Genomic DNA, 18,492 nt, shown 5'->3' on the forward strand with positions numbered 1-18,492 from the left:
TAGTCTGAGTACATCATGGTATGCAAAAGAAGAAAAGTAGACCTTAAAATATTGTGGTCCTAGATTGCTAAAGGCAGCAGTGGGGAACTTGACTTCAGGATCACACACAGAATCTTGGGTGTGGCCCCTGACAGCCTTTTCCAACAGTTGATGGAGATTATCCAAGATGTAGGAAGTTATCACAGGGAACACATTTAATTTATTTTAATCATATCTAAGCTTTCATAGCTCCACCAGCATCCTCTGGCCTTTCTCACTTTTTTGGAATATACCAATCTTTGCAAAGGTCAAATTTAGCTCGTGGGTCAAGAAACTCATGCTTTAAGTCCTAAATGGGAAAAAGTGGCCCTTTAGATGTTGGCCTATAGTTCCCATCATCCTTAGCCATGGCTCATGATCAGATAATGGGAACTAGAGTCCTTGCTTATCAGGAACAAGACTCTGAAAATCGAGGCAAATATTTTGGAGATAAAACAAGATTTCTATGCTTGTCTTTCCCTCGGTGGGTGTATTAAGTCCCACCTTTATCAATATATCTTCTCAAAGGTATAGGGATAATGAAAACCCCAAATCTCTGAGATATTACCCTTCTACCATCCCTCCCCCCAAATCTGCCTTACCTTTGTCTTAAAAGAAGACAATGAAAGATTAAGAAGATGAGACCATTGATGCTGAAGAAAGACCCACCGACAGCCAACAATCGAACCCATCTGACACCTAAATATGAAGAGAGAAAAGAAGTGCTGATTGTTTTCTTAACACAAACTTGCCACATCCGTCTCTTCTTTCGATAAATAGGCAAGTATTCTTGTTCAGAATCAGATAACACTGATGGCTTTTCTACCAAAAAGTGCTTATACATCATTCAGAACACAGCTTTGATGTGCTCTGTGGTCTTCCTTTCATTCTTGATCTCACTGCAATCTATGAAATAGAACAGCTTCTCCTACACCTTCTAGGCCCCAAGTTTCCTGAGGCAACTTCTCAGCAGCATGTTGGAGGAAAATAGAACAAGGGAACCGTAGAAACAAGATTACCTTGCCCAAGGATGAGGACTGGATTGCTCATCTGGGAATTTACAGTTCTTCCATAGAGATGCTGACTGTAGGCACACCTGAATGTTCCCACAGTCTTGTCTTCCATGACGGTTAGGTTGTATCTATAGAAGCTACTGTGTGCAGCTATGACTAAGCCAGCCATTTTGTCTCCAATGAAGCGAAACTGCACAATTTCGTTAGCCTTAGGTGGAGCTAAGCATTCCAGGCTGACGGAGTCTCCCGGGTTGGAAAATGTGGAATTCATAGACAGCGATGGAGCTAATGGAGCCTCTGAAAGAGAAAGATAAATGTCCAGCATTGAAAGTCTTCCTTTTGCTTGCTCTTCAGCCTCTTCTCAACGCCCAAATAATGCTTCTATGTGTTTGTGTGTGGAGGGAAGGAATGAGATACCCATTTTTACTTTCAATTTCAGACACTAATTAAAACATCTTATGTGACCTGAATATATTATTCCTTTGGAATCCTTCCCAGAATTCACTGCCATGGTGGTTCCCACAGAAGAATTTGAGTTAATCCCTTGTTATGAAATCAATAAGGAACCGTTCTTGTCATACCTTAAACATTCCCTTGAAGCTAGACTTTTCTTATCACACAGGCAGGGCTAATGACACCAGAGCAAGCTTTGGTGTTATTTGTTACAAAACTCAGCAGCGCTTTTGTAAATAATCACTATTAGCAATTATCACCGTCTGCGCCTCTTCTCTCTGACCTTACATTTGCTACTCTACCTGCCTGCTGAAACATGAGTTGACATGCATATGTGCATACACAAACACACATGCAGATGTATGAAAACACCTTGTCTGAATGAAGGTATGTCTAGGTCCATGCTATTGTAGAAGGGGGTTCTATAGGAGACCTAGAACAGGATTCTGGGTTCTGGAATGAATCTGGATGACTGTTGGGATGAATAGGGGTGTTGATCTGATGGACTAGGAGCTTGCCTGTTAGGAAGATCTTGCTCTGTATGCTGTAACATCTATCCAACTGAGTTATCAGGTAAGAATGCTAAGACAGGCAGTCCTTGGAAGTAGCTGTTAGAGAATTTCCATTCCCTCCCTCCCTCCCTCCCTCCCTCCCTCCCTCCCTCCCTCCTTTCTTTCTTTCTTTCTTTCTTTCTTTCTTTCTTTCTTTCTTTCTTTCTTTCTTTCTTTCTTTCTTTCTTTCTTTCTTTCTTTCTTTCTTTCTTTCTTTCGACAGTTTGTTCCCAAATCTATCTATCATCTATTTCTCTATCTCTCTATCTCTCATCATCTCTCATCAGCCACCTTCCCAGCATGGCCCACATCTGAGGGATTCATAATCTCCCATCCAAGTGCTGATCCTCGTTGTGCTGACACTGACAGATTGTAATATCTCTTGAATGCTATTCGTATTTAATTTCTTTGTGTATTGTGCTTAACTGTTTTATTAATTACTTAATTATTATCATTATTATTAGGCACCCTGAATCACTGGTTTGAGATGGGCAGCTATACAAATTGAATGAATAAATAAATAAGCCCCGACCAGGTCAGCTTTCCCCAGTAGTAAGGGGGAAAAAAAAGTATGACATAAATTTGTAGTTTCCTGCCATCTTGTGCTCAGAATGTACTAGTACAACTTCATCTTTCTCACACACACTATATGTATATAGACACAATCATGTGTATATATCCACACACATAAATATACACACATGTGTATACTTATATACACACACACATATTTATACACACATGTACGCACACACACACACACACCAAATTTAGTTTTTTTAACCAGAAAGCTACTTGCTAATATAGCGACTTATCACTCAGAAAAGAAGTTACCCAACAGACAGATTTTTTTTTCTTGGCTGACTGGGGCATTCTCTTCAACTAAGTGCATTACAAGTCAGCATTTATCTTCTCTGCAGTATTTCCAGACTAGATCAGTTTATAGGGGGCTTTTAATATACTGTATTCTCCCCAAGCCTTTTAATCTATGAACATGTTTATTATTTTAAATGTGTATGCTGCAGCTAAGCTGTTTACACCAGTCTGTTTCTGCTGGGTATGTTCTTATTGTTTATAAGCTGTGTTTATAATTCAGTCCTCCCTTGCGTTTGGTTTTCTTAAAAAGAAGTAGTTTTTTTTTTTGTTTTTTTTTATCACCTTACAAAATGCCCTGGGAAACTTCCATCTTCAAGAGAAGGAAGACATCTAAAAAAAATAAATAAATACATCCCTGGCTAGCAGGCTTAGAAAGAAGGCAGTCTCTTCTTCACCCCAATTTTCACCCCCAGCTGCCTGGCTTCTCTCCAGTGCTGTTGCAGCAAGTGACTCAACAGCCCCAAGTTACTTCTGCAATTTTGGGTCTAGAGCCCCAGGCTGATCTTCAGATGCTTAGCAAGGTTGGAGCTGGTTAGGACTTGGAGGGGAGATCACAAGGAGACCTTAGGCTGCAGGCTTGGCTGGGAAATAAATAAACAAACAAGTAAAACCAAGAGATAAAACTAGATAAAAGCCATAAAGAGCCCAACCTCCTGCTCAGTGCAGAAACCCAGATAAAAACATCCCAGACAGCCTCTGTTTGAGCAACTCCACAACAGAGGAGAGCCTACCACCTCTCTGGTCACTGATTCTACCACTAACTATTCTTACTGTTAGTATTTGAATAACATTCAAGCAGAACCTACTTCTCTGGAACTGCATCATGGAAGCTGAATCTTTACTAAGCGTCCCTCCCTTTTTTTCTCTCTTTCTCTTTCTCTTCCTCTTCCTCTCTCTCTCTCTCTCACACACACACACATACACACCTATCTATATCTATAACAGGCACCAGGGTCTGTGGCCCAGCACTTGGTTGGAAAGGATGCTCAAGTGCCCAGGAAAGCAAACCATAGTAAAGGGACTTGGTGGTGCGGAGGGTGGCACGCAGCCAACAGACCTCCTGTGGCTTCTGGGAAACGGGCGCACTAACTCTGGCTGCTAAAATAGACAGCTTTCTCCTAGACTACAATAGGGGACCTGTCACAGTGCTGTAGCTCTTTAAATTTCCCCAGCTGGTGATGTGGAAATGGGAGAAGGGTTTCCCAGAGTCTTCCCTGTGCTCTCCGGGACCAGAAACATGCCCTACCATTCACTTGGATGCTGGTGGCTTTGCTTTGGGGCGACTGAACCTTCTTGCCTGCTTCTTCCAGCCAGTAAGCACAGCTGTAATTTCCAGTGTTGTTCATTTGTGCCCGAAAATCCATTTTGCCCTCTCCAGTAGGGTCTGGGGCCATTTGGAAGATTTGCTGCCCACCCTCTCGGAAGAATCGGTAACCTTGCACCGTCACGTTTTGAAGCACAGTCAGGTTTCGAAATGCCCAGCAGATAAGCCTGACTGTCTCGCCTTCAAAGTACTTCTGGTATGCGGGCTGCACGGAAAGTGTGGGTGCAAAGGGAGGCTCTGCAATTAAAAACAAGCCGACTGACAAATGAATACATACAAAATAGACGGGTCCAGAGGGCAGACCGTTGAGTAAGCAAGAGAGGAGACAATCTCAAAGCCAGCTTCAAAACTCAGCCTGAGATACAGTCAAAATAAAAATTATATTGTTTATATTTATATAGTGTTGGTGTTTAATGTTGCATGGTTTGGGGAGGTTAAGGGGTTTATTGTTTGTTTGCTTTTTGTGGTGTACCCAGAGTCACATTGTTTGAGTTGGGTGGCCTTATAAATCTTATAAATAAACAAACAAACTTGGGAAAATTCATGCATTATGCAGGAAGGGTGCATGGTACGGTAGTACAGGTTGTCCTCGTCTAGCAACTGCCTCGTTTAGTGACTGATACAACGGTGATGAAAAAGTAACTTTGTGACCAATCCTCACATTTACGACCTTTGCAGGTCTGTAAAGCAAAGGAAAGCTGAAGTCAGATCATAAGCACAGTTGCAGTTTCACTTAGTGACCACTTCACTTAATGACCAAGTTACTGGTCCCCATTGTGGTTGTTAAATGAGAACTACCTGTATGAGGCAAAATCTCACCTTGCTTTTGAAATGATAAAACTTACACATTGGTTTAATTAAAAAAAATAATAATAAAAATGCTCAGAGCGGTAGCTCGGAGCTAAAACTTAGGAAAAATCTGGGTGTCAATAAACAGAGCATGAGTTGCAAATCCAAGTAGGAAAGCTTACATAATGTAACAAATGGCCAGATTGGTAAACAGTTGAATTTGGTTCCTGACTCATCAGCAGTCTTATATTTTGGGGTATATGACATCTGATTATGACCATTGCTAGCGGAGCATTTTTTTCTCTTTTTCTCTCAGAAATTCCCACTACCTGAGATACATAGAAGATTGGGCAGACTCCAAGAATTCAAGTCTACGAATTCAAGCAGCCCTTCTATTTTCAAGCTTCCATGTGAAGCTGAAAAAAAAGTTAAGTCTGACTGAAGTGTTTCATGGCCTTTAATAAATCCATTCCTTAAAGCAGCCACATTCTCTTCCAAGGCTTGCAGAAGCCTAAAAGAAGACATAAGTAAAGGCAGAATGCTTGTGGAACACTAGAAGAACCTTCTGGATGCTTTTTCAAGCATGCACAACCCTTGGGTATGCCCTTGCCTTAGTGAATTCAGGAGCCCATACTGTGTGTCATTTCCACTCTTCTCATCCGGTGGAGAATTGGCTTTTGGTGTTGGTGATGGTGGTTTGTTTGGTTTACTGAACAAACAAAAGATCAAGAAAAAGCAAAAGATTGCAGAGTTAAAAGGAACAGCCCCACCCAGGGGTGAGGGGAATAAAGCAATGAGAAATGCATGCTATACACGCCATCTTAGAGAGATGAAAGCGTTCTAAAGTAAGGCTGTGCAGTGTTTTGGATTCAAAGATAAAAAGTGTGCAGGCAGGCAATTCCCACAACTCCTTAAAACAAACACATCTTTTCCTGGGTTTCAGGGCAATTGCAGTGTGCAATCCTCATCTACATATTTGTGTGTGTTGTGGTATAGCTTCTGATCTTTGGTCGTAATAAAGATTTGACTGAATCCAGTGATAAGGCCCAGCTCCTTTAAGGAGTTGCCAGCAAGGTCTCCATGAGACCTTCCTTGAGTATTTTGAAGCATATTTTGCCCATAAATTTGAAGCTTGTCGGTAAACAGCCATTTTCAATATTTTTAGCCTGAGCTGAGTTGGTATGACGTGGGTGAGGTATGCAGGGCTGCAACTACAGGGGGGAGGCAAGTGGGGCATGTGCCCTGGGCGCCGCGCTGGGGGGGGGTGCCAAAATGAGTGCTGGGAGGGGTGCCAAAATGGGCGCAGTATCCATGTTTGCCCCAAGTGACACAGACCCTAGTTACGGGCCTGGAGGTATAAGGGAAATATTGTTAACAAAGTAAGAACTGACCAGATTCAATCTATTTGTTAAATGTATTAAAACTCTTTGTTGTTTTAGGAATTAGAAATTAGGAATTAGAAATTATTAGAAATTAAGAATTAGAAAAGGTTTAGGAATTTTCTGTTGCACGGTGAGACTTTTTATACAGTGAAGAGAACTAAACTTTCTCTTCTTTTAAGTATAATGGTTGCATGATGCAGATACTGGAACATGTGAGATGATTTCCAGAAGATTATTAGCTACCAAGCAGCAATGAAACAAAAGAAATCAATAGCATGTCTGCAGAAATTACAGGAAGGGCTGGTTAGAAGACGGAAGGAAGAAGGAAACCAGAGATTCTTGCACATGTCAAGATTCTTTCCATTAATTGAAGAACGGTTTGATGAAAAAAAAAATTCTCCCTCCCCAACACGCCCTGCAGAAGTGCTGAGTCAGGTTCTGAAAAGAGCTGTTCGTGAAAAAGCTTTGCAAGTGTAATTGAGTGAAAACAGAAAGGAATAAGCCAACATTCCTATTCCCATTGATGCAAGAAACAGATCATTGGTTTTTGGAAAGGCTTGGTTTCTGTTACTGCACATAAAGATAGAGTAACCACTTACTGAGTCAAAGCAGCAATGATTTTTTCACCCTGGCGCATCACAAGTTGGATGATGTCGCAATCCATGAAACAAGCACCAGATGTTGGTGTTACTTGTCCACACAAACTCCTTTTACATGTCAATAGGATGACATGAAGCCCTGATGCCATTCATTGGCAAAGATAGGCACGGGTCAGAAAAATCTGAAGGGGCGGGGGCAACCCTGTTTCTCAGAACTGCATGTGACAAGCATACAACATGCTTTGTGTGAGATTAACGTGGCAGAGTAATAGTGAGTTAGTTTCGCTTTTATCTAATTCCCTGTCATTGGGAGGTTCTAAGGATAAAAAGTACATGGGGTGTGTTAGTAAATAGGTAGATGGGTATATACATAAGCTATTCATCCTTCACTCTGGTATATTATGGTATATTATGAGGGAGGAAGGAAAGGAGGAAGGGAGGAAGGTTACCTGAAGATGAGGGTACTTGGAACACAATATGAAGCAAAGCTACAAAAGAATAAGAAATATATAAGGATTCTTAATTAAGGATGACCAGTTTCACTGACTGCAGTCCTTTAAATATCTACTTAGAAATACATTCTTAGCTAAGTAATTGTTTAGTTTTTAAATAATGCATGTTAACGTGCTGCAACTAATTAAGAAAACTAGATATACATACAACAAAGTTAAGGAAACAGCATAGCTTCAGACATAACAATTATCATCATAAGTTAAAAAGAGAGGGGAAAAAAAAGGAGGGAGGAGAAAATGAGATGGTTCACTAATTATCTTTTAAATGGAATAACTCCAAAAAATTTTGTGGTATTGATCAAAAACTCATTGGTTAAAAAGCAAATCATTACAATTCCTCATCCCAAAATAATTCAGCTGATCCCTCCCAGTCCAACCCAGCCCTCCCAAAGGAATTCAAATATCGATATGCAACACATATCAACAATTCACTGCTGCAAATCTGTAGCTGAATTCAACATGTCTTCTTCTCTGTGTAGTTTGCATAGGAAATTGCAGCCTTCCTTTGCAGGTGTGTTGTATTTATTTGAAGATACACCATATAGGATTTTCACATATTACATATTTCACATTATCGCAGGTATAGAAGAGAAATGAATCTGCTTTCTGCTGTTAGCAAGGTTGTAACATCAGGTGCCTTGAAATTCTGGCGTAGATAAATATTTTACCTAAAGAAAATTCATCTAGGCAAGCTTCAAAGTAGGTGGGCTAAACCGTAGGGGGCTTTTTAAAGTCTTTTGTTCATAGAAAGGTAATAAAAATACATGGTTATCTGCAATTTTACATATTTCATTTCATTTCATTTAAAAACAAAAAACCCAGCAAGAGTTGAGGAAAATAAAAAGTTTGAGGAAACGATAACTTACTTAGCGTAGGGACCAGGCCAAAGACATCCATACTGAGTGGGATGAATCTTCTTCCAACCTTTGATTTGGAATTAACGTTTCTCAGAAATTACTGTTCTTCAGAAACTGTACTTAAGCATCTCTACTTCTAAAATGAACCTTCTCCTTTGAAACAGATAATCTAAATGCCTTCAATGGGAAGTCAAAACAGTTATCAAGGGAAGCCCACTCTTGCACAATCAGACTGCAGAAAAACACTACACTTCACAGGAACTCAGCCACAGATCTGTGGGATCTTGCTGCTAGAAACAGAAAGCTTAAATCAGAGGTCTCAGCAGGCATTTTGCATTGCTTACCACATAAACTTTTTTTTTAAATCATTATTTAATATCCCTTCTACCCTCAACAATAGGAAGAAAATGACACTTCTGTTTGTTATAATGGATGCTGGTTTAGAGCACCTCAGAATATCAAATATCAGACCCACCTGGTGCAGCACTGTGAGGGGTAGCTGGGGTGGGGTGGAGAGCCCTGGACATGATCCACCCTGGGGTCCATTTGGTGTAGGAATCTTACCCCCAAGGCGGCCACTTTCATCAGTTGCTACTCAATAGACGTGTCAGGAAAAATCGACAGAATAGCTGCTGTGAGTTTAACATGAGTCACACTTTGAGAGTAATACGAAGTGTTGAAAACACCACCAACTGCTCTCTAAGAAGGATGTTTTTGTTTTGTTAATGATTGTCATTGTATTTTTGTTTACGTTGCTTATAAGCTGCATTGGGAAGATAATTATCCTAAAGAAGTTGGTAAGAAATAATTCAGACAGCAATAGAAGAAATCACGCAATACAGGCATGTTTCCCAATCAGTATGCCACAAGTACTGAGGGAGCTACATCCTCCAAACATGTTTTCAGTAGTGCATGGAAGGTGTCACTGCTTGAAAGTTGTAAAATTTCTTCAAAAGTAGCCTTCAGGAGAATGGGTTGGAGCATGCATCATGTGTTTCGTCAGTAAGAAAGGCATCATTCTGACTGCAATATTTATGAAGGTCCATCCTACTTCTGTATCATTATGTAACTGGGAGAGGCTTGCGGGCAGCAATATTTCATCTAGCTTTTCTTAGCCTGGGTTGCTACAGACGTATTAGCTAATAGACCTTATTACATTTGTAGAGTCGTTGCTATACGAGATGGGCGGTGAAGAAAGATAGATAGATAGATAGATAGATAGATAGATAGATAGATAGATAGATAGATAGATAGATAGATATTCAAGAAACAGGTCAACAATCTTGCTGGCATAAGGTGACCTTGACGGTCCAGTCCCTGTGGAGAAACTAAGCTGGGAAAATGGAGCAATGGTTTTCTGCTTCTTGTAAAAAAGACTATATATGCTCAGGTGGCACAGTCAACATGACCCACAAATCTGGTCTACAGGTTGATTCTGGGCTTTTAGTGATGTGACTATGGAAAGTAAGCTCATGCCCAGATGCAGAGCGAGCACTTTAAAGCAACAGTTAACAAAAGTTCCAGTTAGAAACCTTTCAATAGCCCTTTAATTCGTAAACACCTACTTAGAAACTTTGTAGAAAGGGAACCCCAAGGATGTACAGGAAGGATGTGGTCACAGGAAATTGTAATAACCAAGGGTAGGACCTTAGGATGAAATATAAGGAGTCTCTTCCCTTCTTCCCCAAGAATCCTCTGGGTTTTACACACCCTGACCTGCTTTCCTGCCTTGCCATAGCAGTTTTGTGGTACTTGCTGCTATCCACTCCCCCCAACCCCGCCCGCCATCTCTAGTGTATAGGACAGGGAGGAAACCAACAGCCTGCACTCACAAATCACAGAAATACAAGAATGATAAAAATGGAGTAGGGCCTATCATGCCTCTTCCTGTAACTATACAGGTAGTCCTCAGTTAATGACTGCCCTGTTTAGTGGCCTTTTGAAGTTACAACAGTGCTGAAAAAGTAACTTTATGACTGGTCCTCGAACTTAAGACTGTTACAGCATCCTTCAGTCATGTGATTGCCATTTGCGAAACTCACAGCTGCCAAGCAAAGTCAATGGAGAATCGGGCAGTAAAATTGCAAGTTGTATAATGTGAGCTTGAGGGATGTGCTAAAAGAAAGACCTGCTTCCCGCTTTGGAGTCAAAACAGTATAACAAGTTGTACTGAGTTGTAAATTAAGTTTTATTATAAATAAGAAGAGAAGAAGATGTATAACTTACCTTTCCACTCTAAATAGCCCCTTGTGATAGCCGTAGTGTTTGGAGAAATTACTCCTAAGGTGTTGCTAAAATCAGAGGCGGTCTGTTAAAAATAATTTGCCGTAGAGTAGTTCAAAGGAGAAGTAAGATTGCAGGGCAGACCATGTGATGGTTTCCTAAGAGTGCAGAAATCATGAACTTCCAAGGTATGTAAAAAGTTGAGTGATACAAGTTCTCATGCTTGGGCAGAGAACAGGAAACTGCAGCCAGTTAGCATAAATACTGTACTAGTATCTCAGAGACCTTAAAGCATTTAAAGAATGAGAGACATTAAAATAAAGAATAAAATCTTGAATGAGAGTTTTAACTGGTTACCTATATTTACTGAAACAACAGGTCCTGGAGTTAGAAACATTGGTTCAATGTTATCTTGACTTGCTTACAGTTTTCTTGGAACACCCAAGGTTATGTTTTGAGACTCAGGAGACATGATAAAGCCCAACTACTGTCAACTTCTGCTTCAGGATCTTCTTTATGGCTCTTACCTCAGAGTTCTCTCCTTGTTCCTTTCCAAACTTGTGTTTTTAAATTGCCTACTTTTTCCTTTAGCGTGGGAAGTGGCTGAGATGCTTCAATTTGATCTTGCCTGGGCAAATTTGGACTTATCTCCTTGCCTGCCCCTAAGTTCCTGCCATTGCATGTTTGCTTAAATGAAGATGATAGAATCATAGGGTTGGAAAGGACCTTCGATGTCTACTTCCTCATACCATCTCAGACAAATGACTGTCCAACGTTTGCTTGAAAACTTCTAGTGATGGAACCCCCATGACTCCAGGAGGGAGACTGTCTCATTACTTTGTAGCTCTCTCAGTCAGGAAATTCCTCCTTAGTTCAGGTTGGGATTTCTCACTGAAAAGCTTCCACCCATTGGTTCTTGTCTTACCCTCAGGTGTTAAGGAGAATAAATCTATTCCTTCTTCCCTGTGACATCTCTTCATGTCCCAGAAGACTGCTATCATGTGTCCTCTTCTCTTCTTTAAGCTAAACATGCCAAGTTCCTTTAACTGGCCTTCATAGGATTTAGCCTCCAAGTCCTTCAATGTCTTTGTGGCTCTTTGCGCTCTTTCCAGTTTTTCAACATACTTTTTCTATTGTGAGGACCAGTACTGGACACAGTGTCCCAGGTGCAATTTGACCAGTGCAGCATGGAGCAGAACCATCTCTTGGGATGTTGATTCCATGTCATCAATCTTGAGATGGCTGAAGTGAGCAAAGTTAGTGAATGGGTGGAGGAATGCTTGACCATTCACTACAGAAAAAATGTAACTCTGTGTACACATCTAGTACATCACTGACACCTTGTGGCATTACTAGCATTTCATCACAACCTGTTACAGAGCCCAGCGTTTCTAGTCTACCTCCTAGCCAATATTACCATTCACCAGTTTTTGCTTGAACCTCTTCACTGTTTTACATGATATCAGATGAAGCATGAAAGTTTGTCAGGGATTGATGAATGCCACTGAGATGTTTTAACTACAGTATTGCAAAACTAGGCATTCCAGAGTAAATGTGGACCTCAAAAATGAGATCACAGACATGCCTTAGAGGAAAGGTGTTGGACATTATTGAGAGGCAACATAATGAAGGAGAAAATAACATTCAGTGGGGAAATATCATTCCATGGGCAACAAGCTTTTAAGACAATACATAGAGCTGAGGGAACAGCAATGAAATGTTATCAAAGATTTTTTTCAAAGATATAGAATTCTTTCCCATTCTGATTGCTTAAAAAAACACACTACCCCTTTTCTCCTGCATTCAAGGGGATCAGCACTGATGAGATCTGTAACCCAGTCAACCTTTCAACAGGACACCTATACTTTCTATCTCCCCAGAATGGATCTTTATCCCTATAGGCAACATTGGCATTAATTGTGAGCAAAGAATCCCATTTAAAAGTGTGTGTGCATGCATATGTGGATGTGTGTGTAGGGGGAAGTAAGATCACTGCCCTGTACTAACTCTGTGTAACTTCCCACCAAGTTGAGAAGGTTTCTCATCCTGTAGAAGCCCAAAATGGGGACGTATTGTCTCTCAGTACAAACATAAAGGAAGGGGAATTAAGATCAAATTGGGGGCTTCATTACATTGTTCAGATGTATTCAGAACTTGGCTTCCAGCATCTTGGGAAAAATGAATGAGGTTCCTGTGTGATTGCAACATACTATGAATGAAGATTGACTGAGCAGCCACAATAATGAAACACTTACTGTGGCTTTTCAGTCACCCTCCATTCACAGTACATCCCAATCACACATAAAGCTCATTCGTTCTTCCCGGGACATTTGTGGGTTACTCCTCCTCACTCCATATGATCCATAAGATGATGATAAGCTTATGATCACTGACCATGAGGTAGGAGTCTCAATCATGTAGCCGTTGTAGGGTCACTTCTGAATTGTGACTCTGGTTTACATGTTTGTTGGAGAAAAGAACAGAGTGGGATATGGTGCAGAAAATGTTACAGATGTGAAGGAGATGCCCCATCTACACAGAACCTCTTAGCTGATTTTGTCCTTTTATCTTTGCTCTCGGTTCTCCAACTTCCTACCACTGACTTCCCGTTTGAAGGATGGAAGAGAAGATTGATCAGCATTTTAACAGACCAGGTAGATTTATTCTTTACAAATCATCTCACAAATAAAAAGTAACCAGGAGGAAAATAGGATATTAAAAGGTATATCCTGAGGATTGTTATAGAAAGTGAAATATGGATAATAAATACAAATAATAAAACTGTAGAAAGATCTGCTATTACTTTTGCATGCAACATTCCCTGGTACACACTTTTGTATTGAATGTAGAGTGACCCTAAAAATACAGTTTGGTATAAATCTCTTAACATTCACTTAACTTATTACAACTGTTCCCAAAATATGCTCCTCTGCATTCAATTTCTGCACTATATATTTCTGTTAGCAAATTTCCCAGGGTATGAAATTTTGAAACTCAAAATGATAGAGAGTAGAAAAAGTTTATTCTGTGGTTCCACCCCAAGATGCTCAGTCTTCATCTAACGGGGAGAAAATATAATTCTTTTATACTGTACCATTCATTTCCTTTTCTTTATTAGATGCTCCCTGATATTCAGATCAGGTCTCAGTAAAATCACATAGCATTTGGGGAAAAAGATACAACTTAGCAAGCCAGTACTAGAGGTCAAGATAGAGAAGACCTCCACAATTACCATGTATTTTCCTTTGGTACTCATGTAGGTTGGAACAAAAGACAGCCAGACACTACAGAAGACCAACATGCTAAAGATGATGAACTTGGCTTCATTAAAACTGTCAGGTAAGTTTTTGGCTAAAAAGGCCACAAAGAAAGATACAATGGAAAGGAAGCCCATATATCCTAAAACACAATAAAACATTTTAGTTGAACCTTCATTACACTCCAGGACTATCTCTCTGTCCAATGTGTGCATGTCAACATCTGGGAATGGTGGTGAGGATCCCAGCCAGGTGGCCAAAATACCTGCTTGAACAAGGGAACAGGAAAAAACAATAAAAATTGTCAGTCTTCTCCCCACCCACTTACTCATCTTGGAATGGGGCTGGATGGCCAAGAAAGCCAGGATCACCGTGATGGTTTTTGCTAATATACACGAAATTGCCACTGAGAAGATGATGCCAAAGGATGTCTGTCGAAGAAGACAAGTTATTTGTATGGGCCGGTCAAAGAAGAAGAATGCACAAAGGAAGGAGAGGATGAGGGAGATAAGCAGACTGTAGCTGAGATTCTGGTTGTTGGCTTTGACGATGGGTGTATGCTGGTGCTTCATAAAAACTCCTAGCACAAAAGATGCAGTCAGTGAAAGGGTGATAGCAAATGAAGCCAACGTGATCCCCAAAGGTTCTTTATAGGAGAGAAAATGTATAACTTTAGGAGTGCATCCATTTCCTTCATCATTTGGATAGTGATCTTCTGGGCATTTGATACAATTATCCATATCTGTAAAAGGAAGAGGTGAAGAGTCTCAGTACTAAGTCATGGATCTTTTTGCAGTTGAGAGCCCTGAGATAGTTTGGTAGTTGGTTCTATCAGACACCGGAAAAGAAGATTTCTGTCTTAAAGTAAGAAGGTGGTGAGGGAAAGAAAGTCACCTCCATTTGTCACATGGTCAAAGTTTTATAGCCCCCCCCCCCCTCTGAAGCAGCCCTTAAAGAGCTCTTACTTAATCATATATGTCTCAGAAATTTTTACCCTTAATTCATTACCCTGCTTTTTCTCTTGCTGATGATTCTAAATTGACAAATAGACATTTTAAAAGTGAGAGTTAGTGAGTCTTCTGTTTCCACAATGAATACTGTACAAGGAGGAAGAGGCAGTCAAGCAATGATTGAATAGCTCTCAGTTTTGGCTTGCTTGAAACTGGGACAGACCTACCCATCAGAGAGGAAATCTTCCCTTCTTCACATGGAAGACAATCATAGCAGCAGAAGGGCTCAGCCTCCTTCTTGATCTTCTGAAAACCAGGCTGGCAGGGATCATTGCACAGAGAAGTAGGCGGTACCTGTCCAAAAACATTAGGATGGAGAAAATGTCCATTTTTTTTTCCATTTTATTAAGAATTTTATTCAATTTCAACATATATAGTGGCAATACAGTAAAAAAAAATATGGAAAGGCAAGAAAAGATAGCTAAAGAACAAAGAAGAGGCTATAAAAGTACAGGAACGAAAGATGTTTTCCGATTACTCCAATGCAGGTATAAATACAATCTGAGATATAATATCTTACCTGTAATTAGACTATATTAACATTGTTCCCTTCAAAGCAAACCCTTTAGTCACTAAAACCTACAATTAAAGCTTCATTTTTTTCCATCACACGCAAGTAGTCTAAAGGTGGTTGTCAAGTGGTGATTAATCCAGAGGAAGTATTCTCTCTTATTAAGGCTGTTAGCTTTGCCATTTTTTGATTTTCATCTCTCAGCTGCTGAGAATAATGGACTGAATGTTCTTGGCTCTAAGCATTTGCAGGGTTTTGCATGCAACTTCCTTGCTTCATTATCTATCTGCCTCCCCAAAATCCACTTACTGACTAATAATTTGCTCCTTAAAATATACTAGTGGGCACCTATAATGTATCTCAAAGTTCTTACAGCGATTTGAAACCTGCTTTTATTCTTCTGTTAATCTGAAAACTGCTGCTACTCAGTTCAACGGATAGCCCTTAGTTCAGCACTATGGTCTTTTTCCTACCCGAGTGAAATCTCCATGCCACTGGATTCTTTCCTCAGTCACCATTAATTCTTTCTCTAAAAGTGTCTTAGGGTTCAGTCTTCCCACTTTCACTCTGGTGTAGGAGTTATTTGGAAAAGTGATCAAGTTGATAAGATCAAATCCATCTATAACTTCTCCATGTTCATTCAAAGTAACTTTATCTCCAACACTGTTGTTGAAAGAGAGTTTTTGAAGAAATGAATGGAGCTTGGGGAAAAAATAGTCAATTATAAAGTCAATATAGTCAATTATTAACTTCTGTTAATAGTCAATTATTAACTTCTGTTAAGTAGCATAATAAACACTGCACTTCATAACAGTAAGGTTAGGAAGGAATTGTTACCTGCCAGGGTTCAATGTCTAGAGGCATTGGCACTGCCATAGCATTGTGGTTGGATGAGTACATCATATCTAAGGCATGTGCCATGGCATAGACTGCATTGTAAATGCTGTAGCTGTGGCCAGTCATGCTCATTTCAAAGGAAGGCGTAGGAAGATTCTGCAGCTTCTCTTCTCCAGTACATAGGCCTGTTGTGGCTGAGTTTGAAATTAAACAATTGAAAGCATTTTCCCAAAAATTGTTGATGAAACTGTCTTCATTTGCTGAAGAAGGCTTTACTTTCTGAAGAAATTCTTCGAAAGCTAAAATTCTCTTTGAGTGGATTGAGAAGGAAAGGGTGCCGTAGAAGATTGGTATACTGAAATGTGTCTGAAAAGCATTAAATATGAAATCAATTTGGGCTGTCATAATCCACACCTTTCCTGAAGAATTTTTGAACTTAGGTTCTGAAGCAAGTATGGGCATCCCAACGTCATTCCACCATAAAAGATCTGCCAGCCACAACAAGGTTACGCTTTCTCCATATACAACCACTGCATTGGCTCTGCTGTTTTGGAACATTGCAATATCACTGGGAAGATTTTCCAAAATGTCATGGATGTTGCACATTGGATGATCTTTTGGAACTCTTTTTGTGAAGGCTGAACATATTCCCTGCTGGGAAAGCATTGACTGGAAAACCTCCAAGAAATGGTCTCCACTTTTGTCATCAATACTGACGAGGCCAACCCATTTCCACCTGAAATACAGAAGTAACTGGACTATCCCCCAAAGTTGAAGGGCTTCATTTGGAACCATGCGATAAAAGGAAGGGAACTCAGTTTCACCATTCACTGTTGGTTCAAATGAACCATATGAAAGCTAAGGGAAAAAGACAAATGTTTCAAAGAGGAACGAAATGGAAAAATAAGAAAATGATGTGGAATAATAATAATAATAATAATAATAAGTTGTATCAGCTTGAATGGATCACAGTCCATTTCAACAGATGCCAAGAATATAGTCATCTTTAATAGTCATCTTGAATCAGGTATTATATATAAACACAAATATCCAAGACACACTGTTTTTGACATCAAGGTCCACAATTTCATAATGAAACAGTTGAGGTGGAATTTAATGGAATATTGAACACCAGATTAAAAAGAAGTGCAAAGGCAATTGTTCTACTACATATGTTGATGAGTTATTTGATGGAAAAATCCATTTGTTGTGGGTTGATGTTTTAGGTCTCATCAATTCAAGAGCAATTCTTTGTCTTATCATTCCTCACCATTACCCTCTTTCCACTGCTGCTGGACTAGGATCAGGGAGACTCAGATACCAGTCCTCCCTTAGGTATGGAAGCTGGATGGTGACTTGGGCCAGTCAGCCTCTCTCAATCCTAGACTGGAAGGACAAAGAGCAATTATCTAGCAACCTATACTGGACCAGTGTGATAGATTATAGTTCATAATCTTTAGTGAAGAAGACTTCATCCTGTAGTGCAACAGCAATAACAACTCAATCACAGACTTGCACTCCATGCATCTGGAGAATTGGAATGTAATTCATAAAAGATGGTCATGGCACAGAATTTGAGAAATATGGATACTTGAATAACTTCCCATCTTACATGCGTGTGTCTGTACTAGTCTGCTGTACCCATATAATAAAGTTTTCCATGTCACTTAATGACTCAAGAAATTCATGATGGAATAAGCTTTGTGAACTAAAGTTCATCAGTGGGTTGTAGTATAATTTATAAAATGTTATACTGTACTACTACTTTTTAAAGGCTTAAATATACCACAGAAGTGTCTTCATTGGTTGTAATTAAGGTAGAATTTCTCAATTACTGAGTATTTCTGCAAAAGGAATGAACCTGAACAAAAAAACACATATTCTAGGGGCCATGGTATACTTGTTTAAGTTCTTTATATTTCAAATCCTTTTTCTTAAATCATGCCTCCCTCAGATTCTTAATGGTCAATTTGTACCAGAAGGACATGAGAAGAAAGAATTAAGTGTCAGATTATGGGAAATATCATGGTGTCCATCCATAGATCTTACCTGGGGAAGCTTGTAAAGGGCTAAGACATCTGCCATACATGAGGAGGTATCAGCACTAAGTCCACCAATAACACCTATGAACTTTTCTTGGCTTCCACACTTGTAGTTGGGAAGAAACTGATGCAATCTGAAGAGCAGGTCCAAAGTCACATGGTAGGTTGTCCTTGAATCAGAGTAGCTATCATGGATGTGGAACCCAAGAGTAACATTGGGTAAGATCTTGGGATTCTC

At 39.9% G+C, this 18,492-nt stretch overlaps 2 protein-coding genes across 2 annotated transcripts; both read right to left on the reverse strand.

The window, feature by feature from the left end:
* Positions 1–170: 170 nt before the first annotated feature.
* Positions 171–8,939, reverse strand: LOC134497441 (uncharacterized). The gene is made up of 6 exons (XM_063303101.1): positions 8,850–8,939; positions 8,384–8,441; positions 7,455–7,493; positions 4,158–4,472; positions 1,038–1,328; positions 171–717 (listed from the first exon to the last, which is right to left on the reverse strand). Exons 2-6 carry the CDS (start codon positions 8,412–8,414, stop codon positions 617–619), a joined length of 777 nt encoding a protein of 258 aa, XP_063159171.1. The 5' UTR covers positions 8,415–8,441; positions 8,850–8,939; the 3' UTR covers positions 171–616.
* Positions 8,940–13,694: 4,755 nt separating this feature from the next.
* On the reverse strand, positions 13,695–17,007 carry LOC134497442 (vomeronasal type-2 receptor 26-like). Its single transcript, XM_063303102.1, has 4 exons — positions 16,213–17,007; positions 15,849–16,076; positions 15,032–15,158; positions 13,695–14,596 (listed from the first exon to the last, which is right to left on the reverse strand). The coding sequence occupies exons 1-4, from the start codon at positions 17,005–17,007 to the stop codon at positions 13,695–13,697; spliced, it is 2,052 nt and encodes a 683-aa protein (XP_063159172.1).
* Between the last annotated feature and the right edge of the window lie 1,485 nt (positions 17,008–18,492).

Source organism: Candoia aspera, chromosome 4, assembly GCF_035149785.1.
Source record: "Candoia aspera isolate rCanAsp1 chromosome 4, rCanAsp1.hap2, whole genome shotgun sequence".
Taxonomy (NCBI): Eukaryota; Metazoa; Chordata; class Lepidosauria; order Squamata; family Boidae; genus Candoia; species Candoia aspera.